Genomic DNA, 14539 nt, shown 5'->3' with positions numbered 1-14539 from the left:
ATGCAAAATTTAATCATAAATGCAAAAAACTGTACAATTGAGTCATCACACTCCAGTTGTCTACGCAAATGATGTGAAAATTATGGGCACAGGAACCCTCACTGCAGTGACTACAGCAGCCGTATCCACAACGGCCCAAAGCTAGATGCAAGGAAGATGCACCTTTCAATACTGAATGGACAAGCTGCAGTTTAACCACACCAAAGAGCATCACCCAGAAAATGAGCTCTGCAGCCTGGAAACATACAGCACCCTTAAAGGCAGACTGGTAAGTGAGAGAAGCCAGTTTGAAATGGTCAAGTGCAGTAAGATTCCCAGTCAAGAACATTCTGGAAAAGACAACATTATAGATGCACTAGCAGAACTGATGGGTGCCAAGGACTTAGGGAGCAGAGAGGGAGGAAAGAAAGAGGAGGAGTGATGAACAGGTGGAACACAGGATTCCCAGAGCAGTGAAACTCTTCTGTATGACATTATCTTGTATACGACGTGACACACACAATCACATCACAAGGAAGAGGAACCCTAAAGTAAAGGATGAACTTTGGCTTATCATAACTTGTTGCTTCATCCATTCTCTTTATCAAATGTTCAAAACTGGTTTAGTAACTAACAAACACCCTACACCAATTCAATATGTTGAAAACAGTGGAGACTATCAGCTGGAGAGAAGGGGCATTTGATACTATGTGTAAGGGCACGTTTAACTGTCACCTTGATTGGCATAAACGATGCCAATGATTAATGAGCTTCTGGGTGTGTCCATAAGGGTGTGTCTAAAAATGATTGGCATATGGGGTAGTGAGCCAAACTGGAGAACCTCCTTAAGCTAGGCAGCACCATCCAATAGGACGGTGTCTTGGGTGGAACAAAATTCTTCACTCTCCCAAAGTGGACTCTGCCAGTGATTCTCTAGTGAGTTTCCAGAATCTTTGGTCTGGACTAGGGCAGCACCATTGATCCCCCTTGTTCTGAGGCTTCAGCCTCTAGGACTCTGCAGCTACTACTTCTCAAGCTCTCCAGCCTGCAGATGGCCACTGTGGACATCCACCTTCGGGTCAATTAGGCCAATCTAATGAATCCCCTTTGATAATCACACTTCCTCTTGATACTGTTCCTCTAGAGAACACTGACTAATAAACTATGTAAGCCTAAAATTGCTCATAAAAACAAAGTTTATCTAATAAAGAAGTAAATAAACTATCAAGCCATGAAGTTTTAAAAATGTATACAAAAGAAACAATATGATATGCTAAATACCTTTTTCATAATAATGCAACAAATAAAGCAAAGAGGAAGAGTCATAGTTACAAATTTCAAAAGTATGAACAAAAGCAAGAAAACTGATTTTCAATACTATTTTCATCTGCAAAGAAATTGAATGATAAGTCTTCAAAACTCATTCCAACTGCTGGGTAGTGGTGTGCACCTGTAATTTCAGCCACTAGGGAAGTCAATGCAGGGAAATGGCAAAAGTTTGAGGCCTGTCTCAGCAACATAGCAAGACACTCAGAAATTTAGTGAGACTGGTCTTCATCAAAAATAAAAAGGGGGTCTGGGACTGTAGGTGAGTGGCAGACCACTTGCTAACATGTGTGAGGCACTGGGTATGATCCTCAGGACCACAGAAAAATAAATAAAATAAAGGTATTCTATCCATCTACAACTATACAAAATAAAATTAAAAAAAAGAAAAAGAAAAAATAAATAAATAAGAAGGGCTGAGGATGTGCTCAGTGGTCAAGTGCCTGTAGGTTTATTCCCCAGTAAAACACCTGCCCACCTCCAGAACGTTGCTCAGAAATTGAAATTCATTTCTGGGAGATAACTAAGCATGAGCAAATCCATGGCATCAATTCCCAGCACTCAATAAGTAAGCAAATAAATAAACAACAGTCTACAATACCAATTCTCTTGGGCTGGAGAGTAGTTCTTGGTAAAATACATGTAATGAGAGATAAAAATGATTATAATACAAAAAGCACACAATTAGAGGCATAAAAACACAACAAAATCAGTGGAAAGACACCACACTTTCTCACAAAGAAGACTGAATGTTCCCATGATCTAAACTCTCTGAAAAAACACTGAGTGTTTCAACAAATTATGTGAAATTTAGGGCACGGTTTACTGTATTTTGGAGGTATACTTAAGAAAAACTACATCTAAAATTTTAAATAGTTGGGTTGGGATTCTGGCTCAGCAGTAGACTGCTTGCCTAGCACATAAGAGGCCCTAGGTTTGATCCTCAGCACCACATAAAAATAAATAAATAGGTATTGTGTCCAACTACAGCCACAACAAAAATACTCTTCAAAACATTGGAAATAGTAAACTCTATCTAAGACCCGCCAAAATGTTGTACAAGGCAGAGAGAATAGAGAGAGCATTTATGTTACTCCCAAGTTTCATAAGCTAAAAGGCTAGCTCCCAAAGGGGTGGCCCTACGAGGAGGCAGTTGGGAGGGAACAGGAATTAGGTGACATGATGAGGGGATCAACACCCTTATTTAGACACATGGATCTCTCCTTTGCAGAAAACAGGTGTCATTTACTCTTTCACTGATATTCAGTGATTAAATGATTACAGTTGGGTATTCAAGGCATTGCCAAAATTGTCCTTAAAAATTACAATGAAGACTGGTGTGATGGTGCACACCTGTAACCCCAGCGGCCCTAGATGATGTAGCAAGACTCTGTCTCAAAACAAAGAATCTAAAAGGGCCTGGTGGTTAAGCACCTCTGGGTTCCATTCCTGATAACAAAAAACCACACAGTTAGCATGAACCTGCCAAGCTCAGACGACAACAGTGAAAAACTGTCATCCTTTGTCAAATTCATCACCTTGTTAAGGACAGATACTAGTTTTCATGAAATCACATTCATAAATTTGTCCACCACTATTTTTGTAGAATTGGACTCAAATTCTGCAGCAATAATACAAGACAGAGTTTCTCTGTATCTTACGTGGTATTTTGGAATCGAGGGTTGGATTTCAATTTGAAACCACTGAAAAGACAAATCTGAATCTTACAAACTTTCTACACATACTCAGGGGTAGCAAAAGGTAAATTAGGCAATTAGATGTTGTCTTTTTCTTTTTTCCTTTTTTGTTTGATGCCCCTGAGATTAAACCCAGAGATATTACTACTGAGCCACATCCGCAGTCATTTTTATATTTTATTTTGAGACGCAGTCTCACCAGGTTGCATAAGGCCTCGCTAAGTTGCTAAGGCTGTCCTCAAATTTGCAACACTCCTGTCTCAGCCTCTGGAGCAGGAAGGATCACAGGTGTGCACCACTGTACCTGGCTGTAAGCTGGGATTTTTAACAACAAAAAAAAAAAGGTGGATTTTAATCCGCCTCTCTCTTGCCTCTTTAATAATAGTCCATCCCATTTGGCTCTGAATAAATAAACCTGGGCCTCAGATAAGTGAGCACATCATTTCAAAGTGATACTCAGAAAGCTTTGGTGCTGAGGGAGCACAGATGTGTCAGGCTCAAGGGGCAGGGAAGGTCCCTGACAGTTGGGACATGCTTCCTCCTGGTCTTGCTCATGGAAAGCATCCAGGATCACCCTCGCAGGCACCTGGACCATGACTCCACTCTATGAGGCTTTACAGGTCTGCACAGCTCTGCACTGGGGTGGGTGGTCCTTATGCTCTGGGAGAGGTTTTGCTCCTTCACACTGTGAGAGACTAAAAGGGCAGGAGTCACTGCTGACCTGGCCCCTCAGCACCAGCATCCACAGGCTGACTGTCCGCCTGTCTCTAAGGAATGGGAACAGAGCTTGGGGAAAACAAGGTCCCAAGGAAGTAGCGGTTTAGATGAGGCCTTTTCCAGGAGATTCCTCAGCCCAGGGCCCCCAGCAGCTTTCCTGAGAGGCTTCCCCACACATCAGGCTGCCCTCTAGGAGGAGCTGACCCAGGGCCTGAAATTCTGTTCACCCTGCAAGGCACACGGCAGCTGTGGGCACTCTGTGGCAACTCCAGGAGAGGACAGTGGCTGAGGACATGGGACTCTGGGAGGTGTCCAAAGGGAACCTCTGCCCAAGAAATCTGACATGGTGTCTACACCTAAGGAACATAAAAGAAAAAGCACAAGATTTTTACAGCTGTGAACTCAAGTTCTCTATACAGTTGCATCTACATCAAAGAACCTTCGGAGTACTTGACTTTAGCTAACTAGACCACCATGAGGGTGGAAAGGCAGGGTTCTGTATGGAGAGCAAACATTATCTTGGGCTACCTTAAGCCCCTTAATAGCCAATCATCTTAATTTCTGTATCAGACCACAATCTCAAAACTTCTCAGAATATATCACTAGCCTTACCAGACGTCTCCAAAATCTACCAAAGCTCACAATGCAATAACAGACATACAGAACAAATTTTCTTTATTTTTTTTTCTGTACCCAACCAATCTGATGTTCCTACCAATGCAATTGGTTAATGCAGTGATACACAGTTTCTTTTATAAAAGTTCATGGAGGCCAGGCACAGTGGCACACAACTGTAATCCCAGCAGCTTGAGAGGCAAAGATAAGAGGATTGCTAAATTCAAAGCCAGACTCAGCAATTTAGGGAGATCATGTCTGAAAATATAATATAAAAAGGGCTGGGGATGTGGCTCAGTGTTTAAGTGCCCCTGGGTTCAATCCCTGGTATATTAAAAAAAAAAAAAGAAAGAAAATTAGAAAGAAAGAAAGAAAGAAAGAAAGAGAGAGAGAAGTGATGTAATACCTTCCAAAAAGGGACACACACATCATTCAGGGTAACTTGAATCCATGTTCCTTAGTATGATAATTAATATTTGGGTTAAAATGAACTATTTTCTGTAGCTGGGGTTGTCGATGCCTTTAATCCCAACAGATTGGGAAGCTGAGGCATGAGGATCACAACTTTCAGGCCAGGCTGGGCACCACAGCCAGATCCTTTCTGAAAATCATACTGAAAAGAGCTGGGGATGAAGGACAGTCAAGGAATCAGACATTAGTATAGTGGCATCCCCTCTTTTCACAAAAAATTGTAACTGGGTTTCTCCAGAAATCTTCACCATGGCTAATTTTAGGACTGTCAACAAAAGAGTGTCCACAAAAAAGTTCAGTGTAGATAAACTTCCTATTTTTGAGTTCCCCTATTTTACTGGGCTGCTAGTCTGGAAGAAATCAGCACTCCAGGGGCTGGACTCCCCCTTACTAGTTTTTTACACACTTGTATCCAGCATAGTAGTTTGTAGAAATGTGCAAACAAGGCCTCTGGCCTTCAGCTGGGCTTCACAGACAAGTCACCAACTGGGCTCCATGGTAACAGCTGGTGGGGGAGGAAAGAAAGGGGAGAAGAAGCTCTCCCCGCCTCAGGTGCTGTCCTTGAAGGGTTAACTTGGCCAGAACAGAGAAAGAAAAAGCTGCTTTTATGTGTGTGATGTGACAACTTGACTATGGTGACTCCACTTGGTGAACTCAGCCATGACACTGAAAAAGCTCATGACTGGGGCCGTTTGGATTCTTTTGTTCATGAAAATTCCCCAAGAACACAGAATGATCGATGGGGCCAACTGGAGACTAACTGACCACAACTTTCAGGCTTGCTTACGTTGCCTGGACCCCCAGACTTCCCTTTTGTGGTTTTTGTGCTTAAATATGGAGCCAACTGAAGGCAGGGGCACCACTCTGACCATCTCATTCTTTTGGGAGCACAGTGTCTGCCACTGGCCAGCAATAAAGGCTTAACTGGAATGAGGCTGTGTGGTCAGAGTTATTTGGGGGTCCCGGTATTACAATGTGAACTTCTGAGCCCCTCCCCTTACATGCTGGGTGTAAAATTCTGAAACCACCTGAATTCGGGGTTCAGGGGATGGATGGATTGATTACAGCAAAAGCATTGCCCTCTGAGACTGGCTACAGCCAGATAAAACTGTCTCCAGCTACCTTCAGTGCCTTGCCTCCTTTGTCCCTACATCATTATTACCCCGTGTGCTTACCTAACTACAGGACTGGTGTGACTCTACATCATGGACTCTCAGAAAAAGGAGCACTTATACTCTGTTGATGTAGCCCAGGATTCCATATCCCTGGGATCTACAAACAACCCCCTTATTCCCTTTAAAGCAGTTATTTTGACCAAACACAAGGAAGTGTTAAGTGATCATTCTTTCCCCTCAAGGATAATATTCAGAAATAGAAAACAAATGCTTTCAAAAGTGTTCTTCTTGCCAGGGACATTGGCACAGGCCTGTAACCCAAGTTAAGCGGGAGGCTGAAGCAGGAGGATCACAAATTGGAGGCCAGCCCAGATTCCAACACAAGGGGAAGGGAGGAAGGGAGGGAGGAAGGGAGGGGGGAAGGGAGGGGGGAAGGGAGGGGGAAGGGAGGGGGGAAGGGAGGAAGGGAGGGAGGGAGGGGGAAGGGAGGGGGAAGAGAGGGGGGAAGGGAGGGGGAAGGGAGGGGGGAAGGGAGGGGGGAAGGGAGGGGGGAGGGAGGGGGGAAGGAAGATTGATTGATTCTTTCCGATATTTCACTACGCGATAATGACAATTAGCAGGCGGTGTCCATTTGAAATGAGTGGGAAGAAGAATGGCTGAGCTGGAGGTGGAGGGAGGTGGCCTTTTAGAAGGCAGGAGGCGCCTGCAATTTGGAGAACGTCCACTGGGTGGAGCTCCACTGGGAGAAGGAAGGTGCACTTTGGGTCCTGCTTCCTACACGTTGGGAAAAGTGAGTGCGGGCCACAGGTAGGGAGCAAAGGGGACACCTGGGACCTGAGCCTCCCTTCCAAACCCAGGGAACCAGGGGACGGGGCCCAGGGCCACCCGACAGCGGGACTCCGAGCGCCACTCAGCAGCTCGCCCGCCCGCCCGCCGGGCCCCAAGGCAGGTGCTGAACGCCTACCTTCAGCGAACTCACCATTGTTGGCTTCTCTGGTGACCTGGCGTCCTCTGGAGGAACCTGCGGGCACCCGAGATCCCCGAGAACATGGCAGCGCAGTCACCGGGTCCCTGGAGCAGAGAACTCGGCGCCCGGAGCAGGAGCAGCCCAGTCGGTGAGGAAGAAAAGCCCGCGAGCTTGCGGGAGCCCGCCCTTCCCCTGCCTCTGCGCACTGATTGGACAGTTCCCCCCAGCGACCCGGATGGATGGCCTCCAGGCCCGCCTCTGAATCGTGACTGACAGCTAACGTCATCCAATCATTGGCTGAATTTAGGTAGAGTGACAGATCCTTGGCCCCAGCCCTTTTCAGGAGGAGCTTCCCGGCTGTGCTGGGAGCTAATCCAGGTGGGAAGCCTTGGCTTAGCCTCTGGGACAGAGGGGACACCTGGCGCTGAGCTAGGCTTCAGCCATAGAGTGCTTTCCGAGCATGGCGAGGCCCTGGGTTTAACCTCAACACAAAAACAAAGCACAGCTTCTCCAGGAGGCTGGAGGTCAGGTCTGCATCTGCAAACAGTGAGTCCCTGCCTTAAAATAAAATGAAAAGGTGGGGATGGAGCTCAGAGGTCGGGGTCAAGCCCCACTGGGTTTATTCCCCAGCACCTTAAAAAAGAAAGAACGATATTTTATTATATATATAAATAATATATACTTTATATATTTTTGTATATATAAAATATATATATCATATATTTTTATAAAATATATATATTATATATTTTATATATAAAACATGTATTTTATATAATATATTCTATATATAATGGATATTTTATATAATATATTTTATATATATAAATATATTAAAATATATATATATAATATATAATATATATATATTTCTCACACCAAGTACATCTAATCAGAATATTATCTATAATATAAAATATATATATTATATATATAATATATATATATATTTTTTTTCCCCCAGCTGATGCGACCTCAAGTGACTTAGAAAGACACGGTCTCCAAATATTTGAAACACTATTTAAAGATATCATATATATGACCCATATATAATATCTAAAAATGAAAACAATTGAAAACTGTTTAGTAATTCTCCTCACCTCCTGGCCTCTGTTGCTTTGAGGAGGCTCCTGATCTATGAAAGACAGCAACTGGGGTTGGCTCTGATGCCCAAGGCCCCCTCCCCAGCAGAAAGGGTGGGGGAGGAAGGAGGGCGATCCTCTAGGGCAGCAATGTGGGGTGGAAATAAAATGGGTGCTTTGTGCTTAGTGTGGATGTTCTACTTCGACTGTTAGGAAGTCTCCTGCAGAGATGTGACTCTGGTGACCCCACAGGTCTGGTCAGGTGTTCACCCAAAACCAAACAGAAAAGGTTATGATGCAAAGCAGGAAAGAAACTTTGACCAGTGCAGCTCCACCAGGAAGACAAGGAAACCCTGTCCTTACCCTGTCTTCAGATGCTGACAAGGACTTTGAGTTTTGTAGAAAGCGTAATCATAGGCATGTATGGGTAGGGGAAATTGTATCTAGGATTTAGTATTATCTGTAGGATTTAAGCTTCAGGCATCTGTGGTCTTATAACTTGTCTGTGAGCTCACACTCACTTGCCCCCTGGTCGCATGTCACTCCATTGCACAGAGTGACCTCACTTTGTCAGGAGGAAGTCCCCCTCCAGTGTATTCTTTCCATGTCAAGGTTTTCAAGAAAAGCCACAAGCCCTCGGAAGCAACATAACCCCTGGAGCTGACCCAGCACTCTCAGCATCCTGGGTTTCAACCTATAGTCCAACCAGAAAGAAACCAAATCCCTGCTCCACTGTGCCCATTAACTCTGCATATAAACCATAAAACATTGCCACTGGGGGCCAACACTGCCTGTCATGTCTATCCCCCTCTTGGAAATTAAGTACAACTTTATTCTCTACTCTTAAGTTGGGCTTTGTGAAGTCTTTCACATCCTGCTCACTGGCCCAAGTTCATTCTACCTAACAATATTGCCCAAGGCCAAGAGGGGCTATTGTGTAAAAAGTCCTATTTCCACAGGTGTGGAAAAGTGGACCCATAGCTGCCCAGGGCTGAGAATTGAATTCCAGGTGCCTTTATTGTCCCCCATGGTAGAGACTGAATGGAGGGCAGGGGCACTTTGCCACTGAGCATCCCTTTTATTGTGGTTCAGAGAAGGTGCGTGTGACATAACTGTACTGGGCCTCAGAGAATAACTCTGGATGGTGACTCCAACCTACTCTCAATCCAATGAAGAAGCTGACAAATCAGAGGGTGAGACCCAGCATGGTTGTTCATGCCTGTAATCCCAGAGGCTCAGGAGGCCGAGACAGGAGGATTGCTAGTTCAAATCTAGCATCAGCAAAAATGAAGTGCTGCTGAGGGCCATTACCAAGTAGGTATGACGCATCATAATCCTTGCCAGTGTACCCCATGTTAAATGGACTTGCCTTGGAAATTTGCTGCGACCTTGCTTGTGTGTTTGAGAAAGGTGACCCTGCTCAATCACCAGGGTGGATCCAGGATTAGGGTGTATTCCTGCAGGAAGTATCTCGGTCCTTGGGTTTAGGGCGTGACAATAGGAGTTTTAGGGAAGTTGAGGTTGAAGATTATTGCTGCTGGGATTAGGGTGTTCCTGCTGCTTGTTCCCATTGAGTTCTCGTGAGATTCAAATGGGATTTGGAAAAAGCCTCGTGGAGTAGGATTTGGGATCGGACAAATTGAGACTGCTCCTGAACGTGTGTGGAGGCTGGTGTGAGATCCGGAATAAAGAATTGCTGTTTGAACCTTCAAAGCTGTGTGGTGCCTCCTGATTCTGGTGCCCCCCAAGACATCGGCAAAGTGCTAAGCAACTCAATGAGAGCCTGACTCTAAATCAAATACCAAACATGGCTGGGTATGAGAATATAGTATTTTGCCTTAAATGTAGAATTGAGACATAAGAAAGGCAGCCTGAGGGCAAGGAGAGCAAAATGGAGAGTCACGTGTACAGCCTCAGACTGTGGATGTGGCAGATCCCGAGTCCGTGCACCTGAACCACCCTGGACACACAGGAGGTCGGGAGGGGTCACCCTGACCAAGAGAGAAAGAAACAGTGTTGATTTAGGAAAATTCAAAAGTGTCTACGTCCAAGATGCACTCAACCCAAGAAGACTTTCCCGGCACAAAAGGACAAAGGGAGTTGGGGACAACTAAGGGTGTATTGCTTTATATACAAATATGTGGGGGTTTTGATACCAGGGATTTGACTGAGCGCTGCCTAGCCACTGAGCCAAACTTCCAGCTCTTTTTGACTTTGACACAGGGTCTGGCTCAGTGGCTTAGGGCCTCCCTAAGCTGCAGAGGCTGGCTTCCAACTTGCAGTTTTCCTGCATTAACCTCCCAATCCACTGGGATTTCAGGCATGTGCCACTCTGCCCTGCAGCGTGCTTCTTTAAACAGCCCAGTGGGACACAGGGAAACCCAGGTGAAGATCTGGAAGTTGGTGCACCCCATAGTACTTTGCCAAAGAGGAACTGGGGTGGAAAGCGGGACCCTTGTGAACCAGAAGATAGAATGCTGACTGCAACCTGCCTGCTCGCCCAGATGTTCCATCCTGAAACACTGTCAGCAAAAGCTGTGCTTTTTCTGTACCTGTGTCTCTTAATCACGCAAGAATGGTGGGAACAGACGGTTAAGAGAATAATCCTGTAAAATGGGCCCGCCGTGCTGACCTGCACATGCATTCTTTTCCAAAAAGCAATTTACCTGCAACTCTGCCTGGCCCAAGTGGACAGGAGGTGTCACATCCTCAGCAGACTACCTGTGATCTGCAGGAGAAATGCAGGCAGGAAACCCCCTAAGGGGAACCCAAGTGACTATGCGGGGACAGACTTTGTGACTCTTTCCACAGACCAGATTTTGGAAGAAAGGATAATTCTTTGGATAAGAATCCAATTAGAATGGCGCAGCGTGGGCCCAGGTGACATACAGTTGCCATGACTTGAAAGTATGATGTCACCCTGCTGTCAAAAGTCAAAAAGTGCACCTGGGCAGGAGTCTCTGGAAATTTCCCAGGGACTCCAATAAAACTAGAGTGCAGAAGAGGCACAGGGTCCCTCTGCTTTCTGAGAGGACCCACTTTCGCCCTTGAGAATGTCCCCTTCCCCTTCAAGAAGTTCATGCCTGTTACAGGGCGACATGTGATTGCAAAAATCAAGGGTTCAAGGGGGTCTTTTCACTGCCTCAGTTTCTCAGGAGGTCCCAGCTCTATAATGAGTTCATTCTCTCTAAAAAAAAAAAAAATCAGAAACCTTCATTAACAAACAGCAAAACAAAACAAACAACAACAACCAAAAAAATCAGTAACCTGCTAGAGCAGCCTCCTCAATTTAGCTTCACTCTGTCTCTAAATAAAGCTTGCAATAGAGATGTAGTTCAGAGGGCGGGGCATGGTGGTGCACACTTCAAGTCACAGCAGCTTGTGAGGCTGAGGCAGGAGGACCGTGAGTTCAAAGCCAGCCTCAGCCATGGTGAGGTCCTAAGCAATTTGGCGAGACCCTTTCTCTAAATAAAATACAAAATAGGGCTGGGGATGGGGCTCAGTGGTGGAGTGCCCCTGCGTTCAATCCCCAGTCCCCACCACCTCCAAAAACACATAAGAAAATAGAATGTAAAAGGGCAGATATCAATCTAACGACATCAACAGTGACATTATATGGGAATTGACTGAGCGATCCTATCCAAAGGTAGAGGTCATCAGAAAAAAATAAAAATAAAAACAATGTCCAATTCTACGCACCTGAGACCCAGATCAGGAAATGTAATGAGCAAACTAGTCCCATCTTTGCTCCAGATCTCCCTCCTGGCTGCCTGATACCTTTTTCTTTGGGTTCTATGATGTCTCCTCTGACTTTAAGGGTTCACAGAAAGAGAGAACGAGAAAGAGAGAGAGAGAGAGAGAGAGTTTCAGAGGTTGATGTAGTGATCGGTCAGAGCCTCTTGCTTCAGGACTGGAAGGCGGGGAGTCATTCAGAGTGGCTCCCCACATATTTCCTCTTCCTTAATATTTGAAGGCGATTCAAATATTAATCGGATTCTTGGTCCGAGGTCATCATGGTCTACTATTGAAACACAAAAGGCATTAGTAGAAAACATACTATCTCTGGGACAAAACCAACTTGGAAGATCCAGGTTATTATTATTATTATTATTATTATTATTATTATTATTCTGCCAAACACTCACCAGAAGATTCTTCATCTTTTCTCGATTTTATTGGGAAGCATTGCACTTGGCAATGGTAACATGGACATTTTCATTTGGCATGGCGCTTGTGCCTCTCCACAAACCACAGAGCAGAGGGCTCAGTCACAATATTTATCACAGTGGCCTTTTAGAGCATTTTAACTCAGTTCTGATTTTTCCATCAGCATTTATCTGACTAGGAAAGCTCTTGGAAGGAATAAGTCCAACGTTAAGAGAATCTCTATGTTGTAAGTTTGAAACAGAGCCATAAAGACTGTATCAGGGAAGCAAAGAATAATATTTAAAGTAGTCACTTCAAAGATATGGGACCAGGAGCTGGCCTAGGTCTGGATAACTGGCATGCACCTGTTTCAGACCTGAACCTTAACTTCAGCAGAGTGTAGCTCTGAAATATCAGCTGATGATAACTAAGATGAGCTGTATTCATACAGGCGACAGGATAGTCATCACCCTTTCTCTTAATTCTCACATTTAAGGAGTCTCTTAGGTCTGTCAGTGAGGTAGATATTCTGACGGCAGAAGACAAACATCCTAACATCGTTTTGGGTGCCATCTCATGAGGGTTAGGGTATTACCAATAAACCTCCAGGTGACAGGCATCCTCCTGTAATTGTTCTTGTCCATTCTAGGAGACCAGCCTAAATGCATGCACTATTTCTAGACCTCTTGAGTGGTCCTGACTAGACATTTGCATAATACTCAGGAATACTCAGGAATCATACTTAGGAAAGGTGCCCATTTCTATTGTAGAATGATCAGGGCCACCCTACATTGGTGGATACCTTGTGTAAATAACTGGCCTGTAGAGAAAGATTCTATTTCAACAATCTTTCTCTTTGGACAACGGTCCACATAAGGAGTCTTAATTTCTAAGGGCAGCATGATTGTCTGCTTTAGGTTTCTCATATGGTGTCTATTCCTCAAATAGAATCCCAGACAACCTCTTTGCCATAGGATCAACAGATAACTGGCCACTACAGTCAGTAGGATTAATCTAGTTTCATGGGTGGACTTTCCAGTCCACACTACAATGCACATTAAAAATGGATCTGAGGGCTGGGGTGGTGGCTCGGTGGTGGAGCGCTCGCCCAGCACGTGTGAGGCCCTGGGTTTGATCCTCAGCACCACATGAGAAAATAAACACAATAAAGGGATTGTTTCCATCTACAACTAAAAAACAAATTAAAAAAATAGATCTGAGAAATGGGTCCATAGAAGTCTCTTCATGATTTTTGCTTACCTGATAAGCTCATGAAGCTGCGTGGTTGTAAACTCTGCAGTTGGAAGATTTACCTTCCTGTGTCAGGTTTTTCGGTCATTTCCATGACAGGCTTAAATTCTATCTTTTCAAATCTGATTTAATTTACTGAATCATGTTCAGCAGCCGTGAACATGATTCAGTAAAGTCAGTCTCGATTTTTTTTTTATGCTGGTGCTGGGGATGGAACCCAGGGCCTTGTGCATGTGAGCAAAGCACCCTAACAGCTGAGCTATATCCCCTGAGATTCTCAATATTACAATTCAGAAAAAATTAAATATTTTGTAAGATCCAGTGTGTGTCTCTGGGGTCCTGTGTTCCCCCTTTTCTTTATTTAATAAAATTGAGTCAAGACTTGGCATAAGCCATGGTATCACCAGTTTAAGTTATAGATAGTAGTACAAGTATTTAAATGATCACATTTACCTTGTATTGATTATTGTAATTTCCCAATATATATGCTAGTTGATCCATCCTAACAATTTAAAAGGAATCCTCAATCTCTTTCTGAGAGAAGGTCTCAACATATCTTTATGTCTCAGAATATTATCCTTTAAATAGGTGTCTCTCGATGGTCTTTTAAAAAAATGTCATTAAGCATTATATAAATCCTACCATATTTTTATGGATAATAGTTCCAGTCAGAGAACTTCTATAATTTGCAACTTTTATTGCTCAAAACTAACTTACAACTTTAATTTGGAGAACCTCAGTCCTAATAAAATTCCCAGAACTCAAGATGATTCAACAAACAAAATACGCAGGAATGGACAGACTTTGAATCCATCAAATTTAGTCTCGAAGGAGAATTTAAAAATTAGAATCGAAGTCAGCAGTTTAATGTATTTAGTGTTTAATCAAGGATGTGAATTTATTCACCCAAATTAATCTTTGCCTTAAACAATAAGAATCATTTGGCAATAAAGACCTTGCTTAAAGGAATTAAACTTAATATTTTAATAGGTCTTTATCATGTCAAAATATGAACAAAAATATTAGCTCAGTATCGGCATAGAGAGTAAAATCAGGAAAATAGCCTGAAATATCCTTGAATTAATCAGTTAAAACTTTTAGTCAGTCCAGTACATATAAATCTTTTTTTCCCATTTCTATATTCTCTGTCTAATTAATAATATAAATATATTT

At 43.7% G+C, this 14539-nt stretch overlaps 1 protein-coding gene across 1 annotated transcript in view; it reads right to left on the bottom strand.

Moving 5' to 3' along the window:
- The window catches only part of LOC144250600 (uncharacterized), a 37031-nt gene extending 30033 nt beyond the window's left edge, over positions 1 to 6998 (bottom strand). Inside the window, exon 1 of the mRNA XM_077793504.1 lies at positions 6900 to 6998. Within this exon, the coding sequence (XP_077649630.1) occupies positions 6900 to 6902 (3 nt within the window). The 5' untranslated portion in view covers positions 6903 to 6998. The remainder of the gene's footprint in view (positions 1 to 6899) is intronic.
- Positions 6999 to 14539: the final 7541 nt, after the last annotated feature.

This window comes from Urocitellus parryii, chromosome 16 (genome assembly GCF_045843805.1).
Source record: "Urocitellus parryii isolate mUroPar1 chromosome 16, mUroPar1.hap1, whole genome shotgun sequence".
NCBI classification, from domain to species: Eukaryota; Metazoa; Chordata; class Mammalia; order Rodentia; family Sciuridae; genus Urocitellus; species Urocitellus parryii.
Note: the sequence above shows the minus strand (reverse complement) of the source record. Positions and strands in the feature narration are given on the sequence as shown.